Source organism: Gigantopelta aegis, chromosome 8 (assembly GCF_016097555.1).
Source record: "Gigantopelta aegis isolate Gae_Host chromosome 8, Gae_host_genome, whole genome shotgun sequence".
In the NCBI taxonomy this organism is placed as follows: domain Eukaryota; kingdom Metazoa; phylum Mollusca; class Gastropoda; order Neomphalida; family Peltospiridae; genus Gigantopelta; species Gigantopelta aegis.
In genome coordinates this window covers 56008899-56031558 of record NC_054706.1, presented here as the reverse complement: position 1 = coordinate 56031558, position 22660 = coordinate 56008899, and the positions used below count along the sequence as shown (strand labels likewise).

Here is a 22660-nt window from a genome sequence, read left to right as displayed (position 1 = left end):
ATACCAGTCGTGGTACGTTGGCTGGAACGAGAAATAACCCAATGAGCCCACCAACGGGGATCGATCCCAAACCGACCGCACATCAAGCAAGCGCTTTACCATTGGGCTACATCCCTTAAGGAGAAACTTAAAATATGTGGCTAATACACTTGCCTACCCCAAATCGACTACTAACCAATTGCCTCCGAAATACCAAGGGAGGTTAACGTGTAAATGTAAGAGTAAACAAATTTAATATCTATTAGTTTGATGTATTTCATGCAAGTAAAGTAATTTTTGCTTTGTATAACGACACCACTAGAGCATTATTTTATTCTTCAACAGCTATTATATATTAAACGTTTGGTAAATTTTATCGTGAGGTTTTAAAGAAATCCTGCTACATTTGTCCAGAGACAGCAAGGAATCTGTTATATGCACTTTCCCACGGACAGGATATCACAGACTTGCTGCATTGGAAAAAATGTAGCGGGTTTCCTCTAATGACTACGAGTCAGAATTACGAAATGTTTGACATCCAATAGCCGATGATTAATTAATCAATGTGCTCCAGTGATATCATTAAACAAAACAAACTAACTTGAGAGAGAGAGAGAGAGAGAGAGAGAGAGAGAGAGAGAGAGAGAGAGAGAGAGAGAGAGAGAGAGAGAGAGAGAGAGAGAGAGAGAGAGAGAGAGAAGAGAGAGAGAGAGAGACACACACACACACACACACAGGACAGACAGACAGACAGACAGACAGACAGACAGACAGAGTGATGACGAATGTAAAGAAAAGGGATGGATATACAAATGAAAACTGTGTATAAGAATTATTTCGAAAGTGCTGTAATAACATGCACTGTCAGACAAGGTAATGCTATATAACAATGTTATATATAATTGCAGTTTATTTACGTTGTTACCGGATACATTTATTTCGTTTTCAGACGCCCTACGGTCGTAATGAACAACCGTTTACTATTGATGCCATAACGGGAGTAATCACGGTGAAACAACAGTTAGATTTTGAGAACAGAACCTTCTACAAATTACTGGTGAATGCAACGGTAAGAACTGTACACAAACAACGTGTATAACAACACCCCCTCTCTTAAACGCACTCCCCAAACCAATTAAAAGATACAAAAATGTACTAAAACACCTTCCCACAAAATATCAACAAAACCAACAGCAACACACACAAACACAGCCAAGGACGTTGCATTCACCTTGGGCATATCTGTAGTGCCTTAACTTTAATGAATGAATGATTAGATTAGATTAGATTTGAATAGATGTTTAACGACACCCCAGCACAAAAAATATATCGGCTATTTGGTGTCAAACTATGGTAAATGCAAAACATTAAGTGTTGTTCAACATCAATATACAAATTCAAGAGTTAAATTAAAATACAGAGTAAAGAACTGTCCAAAAAATACAAATATCACAGATAGGTAATATTAAAATTTAGAATAAAAGTCAGTATCACGTACAGATTGTAATACAAGTTCTGGATGGAATTTCTTTGAGCAAATATACCTGTTCTAGTTTCCTTCAGAAAATGGCACTCCACCAAAATGTGGCGTACTGTCAGAGTACACTGACAGGGATCACACTTAGGTGGAGGATATTTCTTCAAGATAAATGAATGGGTCAAGTAAGTATGACCGATGTGAGCACGACACAAAACTAGTTCATCTTTCCTGCACTGTCTATTGAATTGTGGACACATCGCCTGAATACAACGTGGCCCGAGAGTCTCGATGAGTATGACCCAAGCATTAATTGACTTTTATTGTGGTCCTTCTTTCAACCAGCTTATCCTGTGATATGATTGCCCTTTTAACTGTTTTTGGTACCGGCCTCGGTGGCGTCGTGGTTAGGCCATCGGTGTACAGGCTGATAGGTACTGGGTTCGGATCCCAGTCGAGGCATGTGATTTTTAATCCAGATACCGACTCCAAACCGTGAGTGTGTGCTCCGCAAGGCTCAGTGGGTAGGTGTAAACCACTTGCACCGACCAGTGATCCATAACTGGTTCAACAAAGGCCATGGTTTGTGCTATCCTGCCTGTGGGAAGCGCAAATAAAAGATCCCTTGCTGCTAATCGGAAGAGTAGCCCATGTAGTGGCGACAGCGGGTTTCCTCTCAAACTCTGTGTGGTCCTTAACCATATGTCTGACACCATATAACCGTAACTGAAATGTGTTGAGTGCGTCGTTAAAATAAAACATTTCTTTCCAACTGTTTTTATCTTGCTTTTTAAATACTACAGTTAATGGTTTTTATGTTTAGTCTTTTCATGATGATGTTAATAGTATATTAACGAAACGTTGATAAAATCTAGTGCTTGAGACAGACTATTTTTACACGTCTTTCTAAAACAATATTCCGAACCTGCCAGCAGTTAAGGCATTCATTTAATTTTTATTTTCGTTCTTATAACATATAAGATTCATGAATGCTGTCCTGAGCATACACCTCTGCTATCTGACTGTCAGTTCAGTACGTTACCTTGAATGTGAATCGATACCGAGATGCGAACCCAGTACCTGCCAGCCTTATGGCCGATGTCTTAACCACTATGTCACCGAGACTCCTGGGTCTCGTTCCACGAAGCAAACTTAGCACTAGGGTTAGGACGTAGCCCAGTGGTAAAGCACTCACTTTAGGATCGATCCCCGTCGGTTTGCCTATTACGCTATTTCTCGTCACAGCCAGTATACCACGACTGGTATATCAAACGCTGTGGTATGTGCTATCCTGTCTGTGGGACGATGCATATAAAAGATCCCTTGCTACATCCAATAGCCGATGATTAATAAATCAATGTGCTCTAGTTGTGTCGTTAAACAAGATTTTTTTCTTTCTTAGCACTACTATTGTCGTAAATACCTAATATCGCGACCGTAACGTTTTTCTACGATTGTCAGCCTGTTCTACGACGCGGGTAGCTTATTGTTGTCGTAAATTACGATCAAAATTTACAATTGGTACGAGGCAGTTGTAAGCCACTAACATAGATGTCAAATGCCAGTTAGACGATGATTTGACGATTTTCTAAGAAGGATACTAACTCTTTGTGTAAAAATGGATCTAATATACGCATAATACCTTTTATGAAACTTGGCGTTCGCTGAAAAATATTCTAGGCCATACAACCGTTACACGAAAATATGGGAGATAACTCTCATGTCTTTATGCATTCGGCAATTATCACTTGGCATATAAACTGACAGTTACTTTGTTGATGTCCGATACCACTGAATACACCCAAGATGTTCCAAATAGTCGGAAACCAATGTATTCTTTAAGTAATTCGCACTTCTTCACAAAGAAGATCTTGTCCATTACGACTGCCATAAAAATGCTTTGTGGAACGGCTATAAAGTTTACGTGTGCCAGCCGCGAAACTCACTATAAGTCACTACGTTTAATCTTAGCTACGATTCTTTCATGGAAGGGGCCCAGGTCACTCAAGACTTAAGCTAGCTTTGGCTTGTATCAGATCTTCGACTTGAACTACCTTTGGCTCTTGTCCGATTGGATAACAGACATCTTGTAAGCAAGATTTGACTGCATACCGATCGACGTACGGTACATTTCTTACATATCATATACCGGTACCTCGACACGCTATACACACTATACACTAAGGTGCAGTACATGTGTACATATGAAAGTTCACAAAGCTGAGTATTGTGTTAATCGTCTGTCTGTGGGTTTTTCTGTAAGGACGGGGGTGGACTTTCAAGCCAGTCCGAGTTGGTCATCACGGTAACCGATGTCCCAGACTCACCACCAATCTTTGATAGACTCTACTACATGGAACAGGTGCCAGAAGATGCGTCCATTGTAAGATTCTTTAAATAACATATTTGTTTGCAAGTTTATTCTTATTTACCCCAAATCCAATAATCTGAAGTAAGTTTTTGAGTTGAAAGAATTATGGCCATAGTAACAACAATTCGCGAAACTTAACAATTAAGGAAAAATATCTACAACCAAAATTACCCCCCCCCAAAAAAACAAAAAAAAACCCCACAACAAACTCGACAACAACAACAACAACAAAAACCCTAACCCCCCCCAAACAACAACAACCCAAACAATGAAAACCCCTACCTCAAAACAACGACAACAACAGCAACAAAAATACACAAAACACTTCCACAAAAAGACCACAAACAAAACAAACAAAACAAAAACAAAAACAGCAACGATGAATGAATGAATGAATGTCTAACAACACCCCAGAACACAAAATACATCGCGTATTGGGTGTCAAACTATGGTAAATGCAAAACACAGCAACAATAAAAAAAAAAAAAACCCCATAAAACCCTGAGGGGTGGGGGGGGGGGGGGGGGGAAACAACGCTTCTACAAACATTTAATGATTTTGTAAATTGCAATCATCATGATCGCTTGGGAATTAGTGGCGTTAGCGGGCTCCATTGGGAATATTTGAAGTTATTCTCTTGAAAGAAGGCATGTTTAAAACTATTAAGAACATTTACTTGTTTTCATTCCAGATGGTGTATGTTACCATACTCATACGCGGCTTTGGGATATGCATTTCTTATGATTTTATTAATAATTGTTTTCAGAGCAAAAACTGAATTTGTATTTGTAGCAGATCTCTTTGGTATATTGCTTAGAGTAGGTTAATTGTTTGTTATATCATACCTAATGAACACCAAATAACCTTTTTTTTGTCAGAAAAATATCTCTTTAAAAATAAAGCAAAAAAAACAACATGATCAATATTCATCAATATTATTAACAAGTAAGTATTTTTCCTCTAGGGAAGGATCATTACAACGGTAACGGCTCACGATGGAGATCTTGGAATATCCAACCCAGTCACCGTGTCCATGGAACAAAGTATGAACTTAGAGTATTTTGACATGCCCCATTACCACTAAGGTTTCGGGCGTGTCCATCCCGGATCCGGTCTCTGGATAGCCAGTGATGTGACCCGGGACAGTAAAGTATGAACGCAAAGCTGCAATGTGATGTTGTTGGTAGTTTTGTCTAACAAAGATACAACGCGTTCTGCCAAACTGACTGCTAACCACGCCACCTTACCACTGTTGTTTTAACTGACCGGCTGTGACTGTACATTGATTAGTAATTTGTATCTTGGAGTTGGTTTCCTACATGGAAATACATGGATTCTAAAGGTTTATTAAAATTCCACGAAAGTTCATAATAATGGTTTAGTTTCTCAATAACAGCGAGCTAGGTATCCAGTTTAGAAAGACACAGATTTTGAGAGGAAACCCGCTGTCGCCACATAGGCTACTCTTTTACGACAGGCAGTAAGGGATTTTTATTTGCGCTTCCCACATGCAGGATAGCACAAACCATGGCCTTTGTTGGACCAGTTATGGATCACTGGTCGGTGGAAGTGGTTTACACCTACCCATTGAGCCTTGCGGAGCACACACTCAGGGTTTGGAGTCGGTATCTGGATTAAAAATCACATGCCTCGACTGGGATCCAAACCCAGTACCTACCAGCCTGTAGACCGATGGCCTAACCACGATGCCACCGAGGCCGGTAGAAAGACTAAGTCCCGAGTTTATTAAAACATATGGTGGATACCTCTACACTGTGTAGTTAATATAACCTATAAAATATTGGAAATATCAAACATTATACATTTAAATCAGACATTGTCTGGCGGGTCGAACAAAAATAACACTGTTACGTACAACATTATTATTTATCTATTTACAAAATATTATAACAACGTTACAAGCCCTGCAATTGCCCACGGCACTCGGCAATGCCGTGGAGATTGCCGTGGAGTTTTTAATTCTCTACGGCACTTTTTGTTTTGCTTTGGCCTAGATTTAGGGTTTTTTAATGGCATGTTTTTTTTGTTGTTGCCGTGGACATGTTCTTAATTGCAGGGGTTGCCGTTAACAATATTTTTGTTTCAAAACGACCATGATTTAACGGTTTCAGAAGGAGTATGCTCCACCCTGTTTGCTATCGACAAGTCAAGCGGAACCCTCACAGTGGCGCGCTCACTAAACCGAGAAAGAAATAATCTTAATAACGGAAATGGAGCTTGCAATATTACAATCAAGGTATGAAAAAGTTATCAGTATCAATGTGAAATCCATGAAAAGTAATATTACATAGTTATATTTAACAAATATCTTTAATTTGTGCATCTGAGGACAATGAAATGATACCCACATAAGACCCACCTCTCCAAATCCATCCAACCGCCTACCCACATATCCATCCATCCATCCATCCATCCATCCACCCACCCACCCTAACCACGCACCCACCAACCCATCCATCCATTCATCCATCCACTCATCAATACATCCACTCATCAATCCATCCACTCATCAATCTATCCACCCATCTATTTTGTATGTCACGTTTTAAAAAAAAAATATATATTTTTGTAATACTGACAAATTAAACTCTCTTACACATTAACCGCAAAAGTGCCGTAGAAAATACTACGGAGACTATTTTTCGCCTTGGTAATTTTCTTCAAGGAACATTCCTGAGTGTGCTGCAATTTTTAAGATGTTATCGACTAACAGATACTTTTTAATGATTGTAATTACATATCAAATATATTTTTCTGCATAAAATATTAGTGGCTGTATATTAAACGTGTTTCTGATAGTTGTAATATTTATACTAGGTTAAATTTCATTTTATTTCCTTCTTTTTTTTCGTACGTACGAAATTATTTGAAGACAAAATTCAGTTTGGGCTTCTTACAAATATAAAGACGACCAGAAACACATTGAATATACAGATACTAATATTCAAAACAAGAAAATATATTTAATATGCAAGTTTAATCGTAGAAATATTTTATTAGTCGGAAACATCATACAATGCAGCAAACACAGGAATGTCCCTTTAAATATAGCTTGTATTTTTAAAGTACAGTACAGTAGTACCATACTGCTAAAGGTTTTTGGTCTTAATATACATTTTTAATTGACTAAGTAGGCAACAGAACACAGCGAACAAGGATCTCAATTTGGTGACTTAACATCAACGACCTTCGTCATCGTTTTAATCACGGACGTCAACGATCACCACCCGACGTTTAACGTGGCAACATTCACGGGGGAGGTACTGAGAACAGCTCGAGTGGGCATGCCCGTCGTGGTGGCGGAGCCAATCATTGTGGAAGACAAAGATATGGTACGTTAAAATAAATGGTTGTTTATTTAATATTTAATTCCTGACTATCAAGAATCAAACACACAGAAACAAAAGGTCACAAAACACGCGCGCTCACATGCATGCACACACACGCACACACACACACACACACACACACACACACACACACACACAGAGAGAGAGAGAGAGAGAGAGAGAGAGAGAGAGAGAGAGAGAGAGAGAGAGAGAGAGAGAGAGAGAACACACACACGCACTCTCTCTCTCTCTCTCACATACACACACACACAGAGAGCTCACACAAACGTGCGCGCGAGCTCATACAAACGCGAGGCGAGCGCACATACGTATACACATACACAGTAAAGTAAAGTTTGTTTTGTTTAACAACACCACTAGAGCACATTGATTTATTAATCATCGACTACTGAATGTCAAACATTTGGTAATTTTGAAATTTAAAAAATTTGAAAGCGGAACCCACAACAATTTTCCATTAGCAGCAAGGCATATTCATATGCACCATTCCACAGACAGGATAGCACATACCACGGCCATTGGTATACCAGTCGTGGTGCACTGGATAGAACAAGAAATAGCCCAATGGGCTCACCGACGGGGTTCGATACCAGACCGACCGCGCATCAGGCGAGCACTTTACCACTGGGCTACGTCCCGCTCGTCTCCTATATTAAAAGAACTCTGTTAGTTGGAAATATGTTACAATGAAGACAAACTGTTTTATGTTTGTTTTTGTTCTAGGGTATTAACGGTGCTATGGAGTTTTACTTGGAAACTGTGAACGGAACACACGATGCCACGTTTGATGTTATACCGAAAATGGCGTTTTCTTACGCCCAGCTCTATTTGAAAGTTTTGAATTCTACCGCTCTGAGAAATTACAAACATGAACGGATTTCACTTGGGGTACGTGCATGGTATAGATGGCGTATTCATATTCAATGCATTTTAAACCATATTCTGTTCACTATTGACAATAGCATACATAGACCCATGTTCAGTCAGAAAATGTTTCGCTAACGTTCGCGAACTATTTGAATGGTTCCCGAAGTAGTAATTCGATTTATTGTGTAACGTAAAAATTAGTCTAGCGAACGTTAGCGACAAGCGGTTAACTGAAATTACGCCTTACCTCCCGATGGCCCAATGTTCCGTTTAGTGTTGCAAGGCGATTTGGGCCATGGCGTTTAGTATTTTGCTGCCAATTTCAGTTTGTCTTAAATATTTACTAAATGTTTAAAAGAATCTGACAATAATAGCAACATATATGTTGCACGTCTAGTACAAGAATGAAACAAAATCTTCACGTTACTTATAATTTATGTGTCTGTTAGTACAATTATGCCTTTATTACGTCAGACCTGACATATAACCGTAAATAAAATGTGTTGAATGCGTCGTTAAATAAAACATTTCCTTATTACGTCAGAAGTTTTATTACAATTTCTTCGAGAAACTGACTTTTATTCTAAATTTTAATATTAAATATCTGTGATATTTTGGGGTTTTTTTTTACACTGTGTTTTAATTTCAGAGTTGCATTTTTATATTGATGATGATCTTCACTTTAGTTTTGCATTTACCATAGTTTGACACCCAATAGCCGATGTATTTTTCGTACTGGGGTGTCGTTAAACATCTATTCTATTCTATTCTATTCTATTCTATTCTATTCTGGTATTACGTCAGGGGCGGATCCAGAAAATAGTTTGCGGAGTATGGGTCACTAACGGAAAAAGGGCACATTGGACCACATGGTAAAAAGGGATCTCGATGGGGGAAAAAAAGAGGAAAAAAAGAAGAAAGAGGGTATATGATTATTTTCAGGAGGAACGGATCTCTTGGTAAATACATACATTGGGACAAGCTTAGGCGGAAAACCCTGTTCTATATTAGTGAACTATACCATGTCATTTCTATTATCAGTTTGGTTACTGAACCCGAATCAATGACGGGCATGAGATAAAAAAGTAACTGGGCCAGTGAACGATTTTACCTGTCAACAGACAAACATATGAAAAGAGAGAAACTAAACTATAAGTCTTTATTTCAGGTGGTAGCTCGTGAGAGCAAAACCCAGCGGAGACATTCCAATATGGTGACAGTCCACATCAAGATCAGAAACCAGATTACAGATATCTGCAGCCACGTGCATAGCTAATTAATTTATTGTAAATTTGTTGTCTGACATCATCACGTTACTTTTAAAACCAATTTTGAATTTCAAATGTCTGCAGCTAGGTTACTATTGTCTTCGTGTTCCATATCTGATGATCATAAGGTACTTATTGATTATTTAAAGACACGCCAGCACAAATAAGCTATATACTTAATGCTGAAGTTAAATGCATCACAGCAGCACACAATACAATACAATACAATACAATACAATACAATACAATCTTTACTGCAACAATTGTATGAGTACAGTGGTTAAGGGGACAGACACAATAGGCCTAAACTTTATGTACAATGTCTTTGTCTTTTATTGCCTACCAGAATACATTCAGTTATGCAAAATCAGTTAAACGTATTATTATTTCTTCCCATATACGTTTTAAAATTACATATCTGAGTGGTGTGTTTTGAATGGAATTAATTAATGCTTAACCTGCTATGAAAGTCCAGTCCCTATAATTGTGTTCCGATATGCCGGTCATAGGCGGGTCTAACTCCGTATGCCTTTATTTCGTCTTATTATACAATTAACACAGTGTAAGATTTCCTTGTATAGTTTTACCGGAATATTAAATGAATAACAGAAGTCGCAAGTTGGCTTTAGGTTGTATTTTTCTTTATGTAACGTGGTAATATAGATACTATAGGTCTCAACTCTTGGACGAATGACACACGTGTTGATATTGCGACCGAGAACCACAAAGAGTACGAACAGCAGAGCTGTCCTCCTTCGGTAGCTGCTTCATGTCTAGAAAAACGAATATTTATATGATACATACATTTGTTTACACGTAATTGCCATGGTTATAGGGTGTATACTACCAAATCAAATCACATAGACGACAATAGTAACACATGTCGCTAAAACTCCTAACTGCAGCGTATCAATCGACATAAATGCCACAGATATAAATACTACCATCCTCACCCTTAAAGTGAATCAGAAAAAAATGGGGGTCAAGCTGCTCATTTCTGAGATAACTGGTAGCATCTATGACTACCCTAGTTCCGCACAAAATTCGAGTACTTTTTTTCACAGGTACCCCATACATGTTTCCAACACAATGCTACTTGACACAGTGGTACTAGATGAAATTTCATACATTTTGTGCCCAGATGAAACTTTTTTTTTTACAACCAACACACTCACATTTATCACCAATCACAGGACTTGAGGTGCTCACTTCTCTATCAAAAGTTGGGTGCACCTCGAACTTTGACCCAGCCGGAAGTTATTTGGTTTAGTACTACCTATAGCCCTTAACTGTTAATCTAGGGGCAACCCTTAAAATTCATAGGTGTCTGAACCTAGATTGGATATAGGCACGTTAAAAAAGGAAATGTTTTATTTAACGACGCACTCAACACGTTTTATTTACGGTTATATGGCGTCGGAAATATGGTTAAGGACCACACAGATATTGAGGGCGGAAACCCACTGTCGCCACTTCATGGGCTACTCTTTTCGATTAGCAGCAAGCGATCTTTTATATACCCGATCCCATAGACAGGATAGCACATACCACTTGATGTACAGGTCATGGTGCACTGGCTGGAGCGAGAAATAGCCCAAATAGGCCCACTGACGGGGATCGATCCCAAACCGACCGCGCATCAAGCGAGCGCTTTTACCACTGGGCTACGTCTCACCCCAAATTCCAGCGTTGAAAGCATGTAACTATTTGGTTTACTTTAATGTTTTCATTTGTCAGAGCCGTAATTACCAGTGTGACATATTCATCGAACGCGTTTACCTTTCTATTATGGAACTAAATACGTTTTGCCCAATGCACGAAAAGTAATAAGAAGGCTTTGTCACTACTGCAGAAAACCTACTTCGTGCACGACTTTCGTGATTTACACTGGTCAGACTTAAAGTAAAAAAAAGTAAAGTTTGTTTTATTTAACGACGCCACAAGAGCACATTGATTTTTTTTTATCATCGGCTATTGGACGTCAAACATATGGTCATTCTGACACTGTTTTTTTAGAGGAAACCCGCTGTCGCCACATATGCTACTCTTTTACGACAGGCAACAAGGGATCTTTTATTTGCACTTCCCACAGGCAGGATAGCACAAACCATGGGCTTTGTTGAACCAGTTATGGATCATTGGTTGGTGCAAGTGGTTTACACCTACCCATTGAGCCTTGCGGAGCACTCATTCAGGGTTTGGAGTCGGTATCTGAATTAATAATCCCATGCCTCGACTGGGATCCGAACCCAGTACCTACTAGCCTGTAGACCGATGGCCTAACCACGATGCCACCGAGGCCGGTCCATTTGGAAATAAGCAGTAATCAAGACATACTAAGAAAGGGGGCGGTGGTACAGCGCTCGCTCGATGCGCGGTCGGTGTGGGATCGATCGCCGTCGGTGGGCCCATTGGGCTATTTCTCGTTCCAGGCAGTGCACCACGACTGGTATATCAAAGGCCATGATATGTACTACCCTGTCAGTGGGATGGTGCATACAAAAGATCCCTTGCTGCTAATTGAAAAGAGTAGCCCATGAAGTGGCGACAGCGGGTTTCCTCTCTCAATATCTGTGTGGTCCTTAACCATATGTATGACGCCATATAACCGTAAATAAACGTGTTGAGCGCGTCGTTAAATAAAACATTTATTTTTTTTTACTAAGAAAGTTAGTTTGTTTGTTTAACGACACCACTAGAGCATATTGATTTTAATAACAATATATTTTAACACTAACGTATACAGTAACACTATCAAACTGACTTACAAGTCTGTTGGCCTTAATAAGTTTTGTTGAGTATATATGCTTCAAACGACGAAGGAAATGGTTTATTTAACGACGCACTCAACACAGTTTATTTACGGTTATATGGCGTCAGACATATGGTTAAGGACCACACAGATATTGAGGGAGGAAACCCGCTGTCGCCACTTCATGGGCTACTCTTTTCGATTAGCAGAAGGGATCTTTTATATGCACTATCCCATAGACATGATAGCACATACCACGGCCTTTGATGTACCAGTCGTGGTGCACTGGCTAGAGCGAGAAATAGCCCAATGGGCCCACTGACGGGAATCGATCCCAAACCGACCGCGCATCAAGCGAGCGCTTTACCACTGGGCTACGTCCTGACCCATCAAACGACGAATGCACGTATTGAAACACCGTGATGCTACTATAATGTTTTAGAGCAGAACGTTCAAGTGAAATAATAATAAAATACAGACACTCCTCATTTATTTTATTTGTAACAAAGAAAACACAATCATTAAATGTTTTTGCATGAATACAAAAACAATTATAACCATCATAATAATTATATGTACATATACACAGAAATCGTCCGCACTTTTAGCGTAATTGATCAAAACACAATTTACTGGGTAAAACAGAAGAAACAAACAAAATCTGTATAATACAACACATTTTTCTAAATATTAAATTACAAAAACTGTCTCCAGATATCCACACACAGACACACACACACACACACACACACACACACACACATATACACTACTTTACACCACTCGCTGTGAACCATTATCTTGTCCAGGGGCCCTATTTTCGAAGCCATCTTAGCGCTACAAAATCGTAAAACCGTCGTAGGTTGTGACGTCACTACAGCGCACGCCATAGTGACGTCATAGCTTACGATGATTTCACGATTTCGTAGGCTAAGATAGCTTCGAAAATATGGGCCCAGACCTTTAGATTACCTTTGTTTTTCCTTCTGATTTTTTTCTTTAATACCAGTTTGATGTATTTGTTCTTTATATAAGAATTTAAACAAACCGAAATCCCAGCAGATTTCAGAACAGTTCTAAAATGCACGGATTATAAGTATATTTGAAAAAATTCAACAACTTAAGTCTAAAAATCTGAACACAATAAATTGGACCTCCTACGACCTACATGTATATGTGACAACAAATTTTAAATGAATTCTACCATCATTAGTGGAGTCTAAGCATTGTTATTCTCAGATACAGTGTCTTCATCCGATTACAGCAATATTGAAGAAACATGGTGAGTGGGGGTGGTCGGGTGGTGTGGACAGAACTAAAACTAATTTCAACCTCGTATTTCTCACCTGATTACATCACTCTTTTCCGCCTGTCGACTCTCTCTCTCTGTCTGTCTCTCTCTCTCCCCCACCCACCCCTCTCTCTCTGCCTCTCTCTCTCTCTGCCCCCTCTCTCTCTCTGTCTCTGTCTCCTCTCTCTCTCTCTCTCTCTCTCTCTCTCTCTCTCTCTCTGTGTCTCACTCTTAAAGATACTGTGCCGTTTGCTACCATTGTTAAGATTTTCAGACTAATACAGGTCAGTAGGAACGATATCTGAAGTGGGAGGGGGGATGGACACAAACTCTAGTTGGTAACAAAAACCAGATTTTTATACCTCTGTTTATATAAAGTAGCAGGGGCGGATTATGAAGTTTTCCAGTTGCACGGACCCCCCCCCCCCCCCCAGCTACAAAACCCCCAACCCCACCACTTAGATCTAGATTGATGTCCACGTAAAATTTATAATTTCAAATTACAAACATTTACATATTGTTTCGGACCCCCCCCCCCTTACCTAAAGCATAATCCGCCCCTGAGTAGGACCCCTCCCCCACAAAATACTTACCGTACATATTCATCTTCAGCTGGTGGGTCTGTGTCTCCCCCACTCACCCAACTCTACTGACTACAATTACGTTAAGTACATTTTTGTTCTCCCTAGAATATCGGCGTCTGTATATTAAGGCTGATCGATCTAATGTTTGTAGTAACTAATTTTATTTCACAGTGTATGCATCTTTGTACATAGGCAATTATTTGGAGGTGAAATCCAGTTTTGACTAAGGGGCGGGACGTAGCCTAGTGGTAAAGCGTTCGCTTGATGCGCGGTCGGTATGGGATCGATCCCCGTAAGTGGGCCCATTGGGCTATTTTTCGCTCCAGCCAGTGCACCACGACTGGTATATTAAAGGCCGTGGTATGTGTTATCCTGTCTGTGGGATGGTGCATATAAAAGATCCCTTGCTGCTAATCGAAAAAAGTAGCCCTAAAAGTGGCGACAGCGGGTTTTCTCTCTCAATATGTCTGTGGTCCTTAACCATATGTCCGACGCCATATAACCGTAAATAAAATATGTTGAGTGCGTCGTTAAATAAAACATTTCCTTTCCTTTCTTTTCCAGTTTTGACTATTGCAAACATTAGGATGACCAGAAATGAACTGAATACACATACACTGATATTATAAAGAGGACAATGTATTCAATATGAAAATTAGTCACCAAAAAGACACTATTGGTAGGCAATATGTTACAATGGCAACAAACTCTGATATTCTGTTTAATTTTTGGGACAGTAACATAAAAATCTAAGTATGCAAGCAAAATCAACCCTCAGATTCAGATCAAATGGTTTGTAGCTATTCAACATACATTTGCGTTTTAAAATTCTTTATTAATTATTAAAATTAAAATATTCTTGCATTTCCTGTTTACAATATGAATATTTGTACATCTCCCCAAATTATATATATATTTGATGGTTACATTCATCACACTACCAATAAAACAGGATGTTTTTTAGGCACTTCAAAGTCTGGGGAGGGATGCGCACATCAAGAACACTCTTGGGTCCGCACCAAAATCATATATCGGAATGCTCGAGTCCGGTTACATCCAGGGGCATAAATGTCCCACTGTCCGTGTCTTCGTCCTTGTTCTGATTTGACAGTGACATGTGTGTCGTCCTGTGTCCGGTTTCGTCTTGTTCGTATCGCCGTAGCACCGCGTCCAAAGTGGAGTACCCGCCCGAGTCTGTGACGTCAGGACAGGATTCGCCAAAAATGCACATCGTCATTTCCTGTTCTGCGTAAGGGTCCAATGGAGTTTTCTTGCCATGGTCGACATCATTGTCATCCAGAGAATTGATACTTCAAAACAGAATTGAAATTATTTGATTACACGTTAAACTTCTAAGCGCAGCCTTTAAGCCTCTAACAATTTAAGTTAAAGGCATATTGTCACAGACCACTGACCTATTTAATGGTCTAACAAAGTATTACCTGAACAAAATAATTTAATTTGTACCTAAATGTATTTATTCAACCATCTTCATAACCACCATACTCCACTTATTAATGATATTTTGTAAAAATAATTGAATTATGGCAATGGTTCATAATTCAAAAACTGAAATTGCCGGGAGGGTTGACATGCATTTCACTCCATCATGGTTCAGTTAAGGTGATGTGATAGCTAGATTTGGTTTCCAAAAATTAATGTAATTTTTATTTATTATCCATTTTTAGAGAAATAAATTCCTTAAATCTGTGACAGTATGCCTTTAAGAACAAGACAACCCCAACACAACAACTACATCGTACTTCAACACAAATTGAGATCCGAAAACATCCAAAAGAAACAAAATACAATAATAAAAATACCCACCAACACCCCCTCCCCCTAAAAAAAAGAAAAGATGAGAAAACAAAACAAAACAAAACAAAAATAATTTAAAAAAGAATAGAAATAAAAACACAAAACAAGCAGTCCTATATTCAAAATCACATCTTTGTACAAAGAATGAATGCAAAGAAAATACAACAAAACAAAACAAGTCGGTTGATGAATTTCGCACACAACTGGGATGCGATCAATATAAACATTCTGTAATTATCAATAGACCCAAAATGTATAAAGAGCAGTGAAATGACAGATCTGTGAAACACCTAACAATACTAATGATACATAACAAAATACAATGTATCAAAAACTTCTAAAAAGACGTTATGGTCAGACCATCAAAACTATATACAAGTATGTTCACACGGGCACAACGGAGCAGGGAGTTGGGGCTGGGGGATCTAGTACCCCCCCCCCCCCATTAATTCCGAATCAAAAATTTTATTGGTAGTAAATCTAAGTTTTTTAGGGAGCATATCCCCGAACCCCCTATTTGCCCTGAGCGCTCGATCTCAGTCCACCCCAATGTCTACTTACTTCCGCCGTGCCTGTGTTCATATAAAACCCAATAATAAACAAAAATAAACAAATACAAAAAAAAATAAAAAAATCAACTTCAAACCGCTAAGGACCTCATTTACTTCAAAGGACTCCAATTGAATCTCTTCACTAGGGCTCCAAGGATCCTACGGGTACTACGTGCAATATATATATATATATATATATATATATATATATATATATATATATATATATATATATATACACACACACACACATATATTGCACATAGTACCCCGTATATATATATATATATATATATATATATATATATATATATATATATATATATATATATATATATATACACACACACACACGCACACATATATTGCACATAGTACCCCGTATATATATATATATATATAACAGGCCTGAACATATGAGACCAACGGTCGATCAAGTTGCCTAGAGGTTACATAATAACACGACCGTAATTTTGACAAGTACAAGTAGTTAGTCCTTATTTTATCCAAAGACATTCTGCAAGACAGCTTTCAGTACCTAACGTCAAGATTAATTTTCTTCCGTTTTCACACGAAGTTTGCCGACTTTGTAATCGAAGGATTCCCACTGTTTTAATTTGATTTAGATAGATGATTGTTCTAGTCTTTTAAAAAAAAGTGTTATTTGACATATTTGATTTATTTAAATTTTTACTTTGTTTTATTTGAAATGTTCGATTTATTTAACTTTTATACTACTAAAAACTGCAATGAGAGTTTTAAATATTCGTTTTGAAAATGTTATTTAAATTCATAATAAAATGGTCCAGTTTTGTTGCCTAGGATTTTAAAAAATAAACATTTACGAATATGTTTTCTGTTGCTGTGCTGAATGAATCATGATTATTAACGGGAAATAGTCGTTTATAATAGGAATGCAATCTAATAGTATAATTTCTTATCAGGTATATTTTATGACAGTTTTAACAATTGAAGTCTAAACGAAATTATTTAACTTATTAAATCATTTCAGTACAGAGGGTGGGGGGATTCATTTACTACTACACACAATAGCGGGAGTTTGTTGAATTAGCTCACAGGGGGGAGGGGAGAAAAAACTAAATTATACGTTATGCATATGTTAGATATATACAATATTAGGGAGTATCGAGGAAATTTGTCAGTCGCTAATAAAGATCACAAAACACAATATTTGTTCTCAGTAGTGTTTTATTACTGTTTTGAAATCAGGGATAATTCTATACAGTACCCACCAATTTATTATCAGACCATACTACAATACCTGAAAATAGAAATTAAGTTAGTTTGTTTATAATAATAGGTAAACAAACTTATACTACTGAAACTGATTCAGTTTGATTGTTATGCTACACTGATATATTACATCATTAAAATGTGTCATAAACAATTGATTTTTGTTCTTGGATAACTTAAAACCAAACCGGATATCCGAAGAGTGATTTGGGCTAAATTGTTTTTGAGTTGTCATAACTGTTACTTTATCTCAGGCCTGAATAACTGATAACTATATAACTTACCTAGATGTATTTGAAAAAACTTACCTAGATGTATCTACATCCACTATAGATATCGACTTGTTAAACACCGGGTTACACCTGAGGGAGACAGGAAGCAAAAGTCGGTGTTAAACATTAATACATGATTGTTCTCAAAGATGGTGGTGGAACATTTTGCCAACCAGGGCTGTACCTAGCGGTTGGAGGGGGGGGGGGGGGGGGGGGGGGGGAGGGGTATGAGAGGGGGAAATATGAAAAAGTACCATATCCATGTAAAAGTGCCATTTTATTCAGCTGGCCCAGACCCTATATTAAATTAATATACCCTGATTCAGGGTTTGTGCTCCCCTCATTGCACCCGTTCATCATAAAATGTTAGGTTTTAAGACATTTTGTGCTCTTTAACGACTCTTAATAGGTTATCCGTGATCAAATAAGGCAACATTTTCACTGTCAGCTAAATACAAATTATGCAGTATATTTACAATAGCCAACTTAAAATCATTGAAAAAAAATTCCAAATTATAAAATATAAAATGAAAATGTAAATTAACATATTGCAAAAAACACAAGTTCTAAATTTTTTATTAAAACAGTATAAATATAAATTTAAAATGCTACTAATTACTGAATTATGTTATATAATAACTTACGCATAAACATTTGTTCCTGGATACGCAGTTCCTTCTTGTGCTTTGACTAAAAGACAAACGAAATAAGTCTTAAATAATAAAGAGTTCGTATGCAATATTATGACATTCCTTCTGTTACATAATCACATATGTACTTGATAACATTGTTGATAAATTAACCATCGGCTACTGGATATGTATTATCCAATTAAATTGTAATCAGTTATATACGAAAACACAAATTTCCTCAAAGATATATTTTAATTTCAAACACGTTATAAGTATTATATTACTAATAATTATTTAAAATAACGTAATTAAAATATCGATACAGATATTTTATAAAGCATTACACTAATAAATTTTTAATTATATAATTACTAGCAATTCTCTATTATATTTATGCTTTTGTCATTGTTAATTACATAGAAATCATATCATACCTTCAGCCATTGTACTGTATGATTTGAGACGTCGAACATATCTGAAAGAGAAAGTTCATTTATTTTCAAATTAGTGATATGCCAATGATCGATTATAATCGAAAATTCATCGGTTTGGCTCTTCCAATGTGATGATGAATTATAAAAATCCTTAAACTATTGTATGGGAAAATGTTAACTGGAATTGTTCATCCAGTTTATATGATGGAATTGATGTAAATAATGTTGGGTATGGGGGTTTACATAGAAAAAACTATAATATTAATAGAGAAACATTTACCGAGGTAATCATCGTATGTGTCTGACGATGTATTAGATATTTAGAGTCTAGATTGTCTTGAACATAACAATAGGTGCACGATCCTTAGGCTATGATTCAAATCCTTTATTATGTTCATATAAGTTCTAACCGATTGTGTAATCGAACGTTGATCGGTTGGTGCCAATTGATTATAACTGATGATCGATCATGAAATTGCAACCGATTCCCAATACTAGCTGACATGAAATGAGCCTTAAAGGGACATTCCTGAGTTTGCTGCAATTTTTAAGGTGATATCGACTAACAGAGACTTTTTAACGATTGTAATTACATATCAAATATATTTTTCTACATAAAATATTAGTGGCTGTATATTAAACGTGTTTCTGACCGTTCTAATATTTGTACTAGGTTAAATTTCATTTTATTTCCTAAAAGCTATTTTTCCGTATGTACGAAATTATTTGAAAACAAAATCCAGTTTGGGCTTCTTACAAATATTGAGATGACCAGAAACATATTGAATATACAGACACTGATATTCTAAACAAGAAATTATATTTAATATGTAAGTTTAATCGTAGAAATATTTTATTAGTCGGAAACATCTTAAAATGCAGAAAACTCAGGAATGTCCCCTTAATCCACATTGTAAAGTTTCATTAACATGGTCAGTGTTGTTATAGAATTGATCACATTGTGGAGGTGGGGGCGGGTTGAGATATTACATATATACTATATAACATCAACAAAATAAATTCAAGTAGGCCACGCACAGGGAACATTATTACTTACTCACGTTGGATTGCATTGTATCGTATTGTTACCTTGTATACTATGTATACGATCTGAGCGAATAAAACAATTTGAAAGATTTGATTGAAATAATAATTACAGTACATCCCCCATGTGATCAATTCAGAAACAGTCCTTATGTAAAATAACTTAAATGATCTGAAGTTGATACAGGTTTTTATTATTTTGCTTGCTTCTTGAAATATGCAAGCATATAACATGTATTAAAAGTATAAACATATTTCTTACTTTCCTCTGATCATATACAGAGCCACGCCCAGCGCGATCGCCAGGATTGCCAGACCGATGACCGCGATAGCAAAACCGGTCACCAGGTTTCTTTCTGTGGAGTTGTCAGAGGTTGACTGATACACCACTGGCTGCAAAACACACCAACACACAGCTGAACGATAAAACAGTTATCATGGTTACAAACGCTTGTTTGTGTGTTTCCACGGCATCTCTAGAACACATTGATTAAATTAATCATCGGCAATTAAATGTTAACAGTTGATAATTCGAACACGTAGTTTTCAGAGGAAACCCGCCACATTTGCTTTTCATGAGCAGCAAGGGATCTTTTATATACTCTTTCCCACAGACAGGACAGCGCACACCATAGTCTTTAATATACCAGTCGTGAAGTATTAGCTGGAACAAGATTAAACAACAAGAAGAAACCAGTCAAGAGAATGGGTCCACGATCAAAGCACCTGAGGAGAGCGCTCTACCGACGGACCTAGATCAGTGGCGTAGCGTGATCTGGACCTGGGGGGGGGGGGGGGGGGGGGGGGGGGGAAGAGGTGATTCGAATATGAACCAAGTGGACCCTTTTTCTATTTTGTTTTTGCACCACCGGAAACTCCATATGTATAAGCCTGTATGTTTTAGTTCTGAAAGCGGACCATTTGCTTCCCCAGACTACGCCCCTGTCGATCCTGTCTCCACAAAACAGTTATCATGTTTACAGTCGAATCTCTGCACAAGATAGAGTCCAAAATATGTTTCAACAAATCCGTAACTAGTCGCAGTAATCATTGTCAGGTATTTCTTCTATAAGAGGACTGTCACTCCCCAGAATACGTGATAGTATGACTTCCCTACTGTATAGGAGGACTGCCATTCCCAAATATGGTTTTAAACGACAAATCTAAACCTGATGTTGCTGTGGAAAAAGCCTTCACTATTAAAATGTTGATATTTGTTTCTATATAGCGTTGTTTGATATTTGTTTCTATATAGCGTTGTTTGAAAGAAAAACAAATGTCCATAAGTAGCCGAACATGAAAAAGAAGCCCCCTGTGTCAAGGCAGTGGATACAAAACCAACTAAAACAAAAGCAAGTTGAAGACATTATTTAAAACATGAAATGTATGGATCATTTCGCTGTACCAAAGCTTATTTAAATAATTTAATAATGTCAGGTCCTTAAAGGGACATTCCTGAGCTTGCTGTATTGTAAGATGTTCCAGACTAATAAAATATTTCTACGATTAACTTACGTATTAAATATATTTTCTTCTTTTGAATATCAGTGTCTGTATATTCAATGTGTTTCTGGTCGTGTTGGCATTTGTAAGAAGCCCAGACTGGATTTTATCTTCAAATAATTTCGTACGTACGATTTTTTTTTTTTTTTGGAATAAAATAAATTTAATCTAGTATAAATATTAAACGATCAGAAACACGTTTAATATACAACCACTAATATTTAATGCAGATAAATATATTTGATATGTAATTACAATCGTTAAAAAGTCTGTGTTAGTCGATAACATCTTAAAAATTGCAGCAAATTCAGGAATGTGCCTTTAAATTATGGAGCATAGATATGAAAACCAGTCGCATCTAATAGATCGAAGTTTTCAACTGACAACAAATAAGGAAATTACTAAGTGTATCGGTACATGTAGAGTGTATCGTAAAACGTACTAATTAACCGTTGAAAGTTAATATATAGGTGTACCGCTAATCCCTCTGAAATATACACAAGTAAGACGCAGGGGCAGACTAAGGATCTTTTTAGGGAGGGGATGCAATGTTTAAAAATGGAGTCTTCGATATTTAGAGGGTGAAGACATTTAGCAAAACGTGACTACACTATGCAAAAGCACACTAATATGGATTTATATATCTATTATATTATTATTATATATATATATATTTACACACACACACACACACACACACACACACACAGACACACGCACGCACACACACACACACACACACACACACACACACACACACACACACACACGTCTTCCCCCATAATATCACCCAGCTGACCAAGATACTATATATCGTATATATCTCGTCCATTAAAACTCATTCATTACATTCGGGGCGCACAGCCAACACCCTACAACTGGGTCCGCGCTTGAGACTACACATACAATGGTATTTGATATACCACCTTTGGAAACAATTAGAGCATGCATAATGCGTTATGAAGAATGTCAAACATAAAATAAATACATAGGTATTGATAATAGATGTATCGTATCGTCTTACCGCTGTTTCACTGACTCCGTATTTGGCGAATATGAAACTCACAGAAGGGGTAAAATCAAATGCCCTGAAATACAGGAAAATTAGATATACATCTGTATGCAATTACCGGAAGAAATGAGCATTAGTGGGATAGAAATGTATTATTTGCTTGTATTTACGTTGCTCGTA

At 37.4% G+C, this 22660-nt stretch overlaps 2 protein-coding genes across 2 annotated transcripts in view; one reads left to right on the top strand and one right to left on the bottom strand.

The window, feature by feature from the left end:
• The first annotated feature begins 927 nt into the window (after positions 1-927).
• On the top strand, positions 928-9951 carry LOC121380085 (protocadherin-16-like). Its single transcript, XM_041508836.1, has 7 exons — positions 928-1048; positions 3720-3839; positions 4792-4870; positions 5960-6084; positions 6983-7180; positions 7922-8086; positions 9234-9951. The coding sequence occupies exons 2-7, from the start codon at positions 3810-3812 to the stop codon at positions 9339-9341; spliced, it is 705 nt and encodes a 234-aa protein (XP_041364770.1). The 5' UTR covers positions 928-1048; positions 3720-3809; the 3' UTR covers positions 9342-9951.
• Positions 9952-14563: 4612 nt separating this feature from the next.
• Positions 14564-22660, bottom strand: part of LOC121379736 (cadherin-23-like) — a 48887-nt gene continuing 40790 nt past the window's right edge. The window contains exons 22-27 of the mRNA XM_041508384.1: positions 22493-22556; positions 20228-20358; positions 18922-18962; positions 18500-18545; positions 17892-17945; positions 14564-15270 (exon numbers count right to left, since the gene is read on the bottom strand). Coding sequence (XP_041364318.1) covers positions 14985-15270; positions 17892-17945; positions 18500-18545; positions 18922-18962; positions 20228-20358; positions 22493-22556 — 622 coding nt within the window. The 3' untranslated portion in view covers positions 14564-14984. The remainder of the gene's footprint in view (positions 15271-17891; positions 17946-18499; positions 18546-18921; positions 18963-20227; positions 20359-22492; positions 22557-22660) is intronic.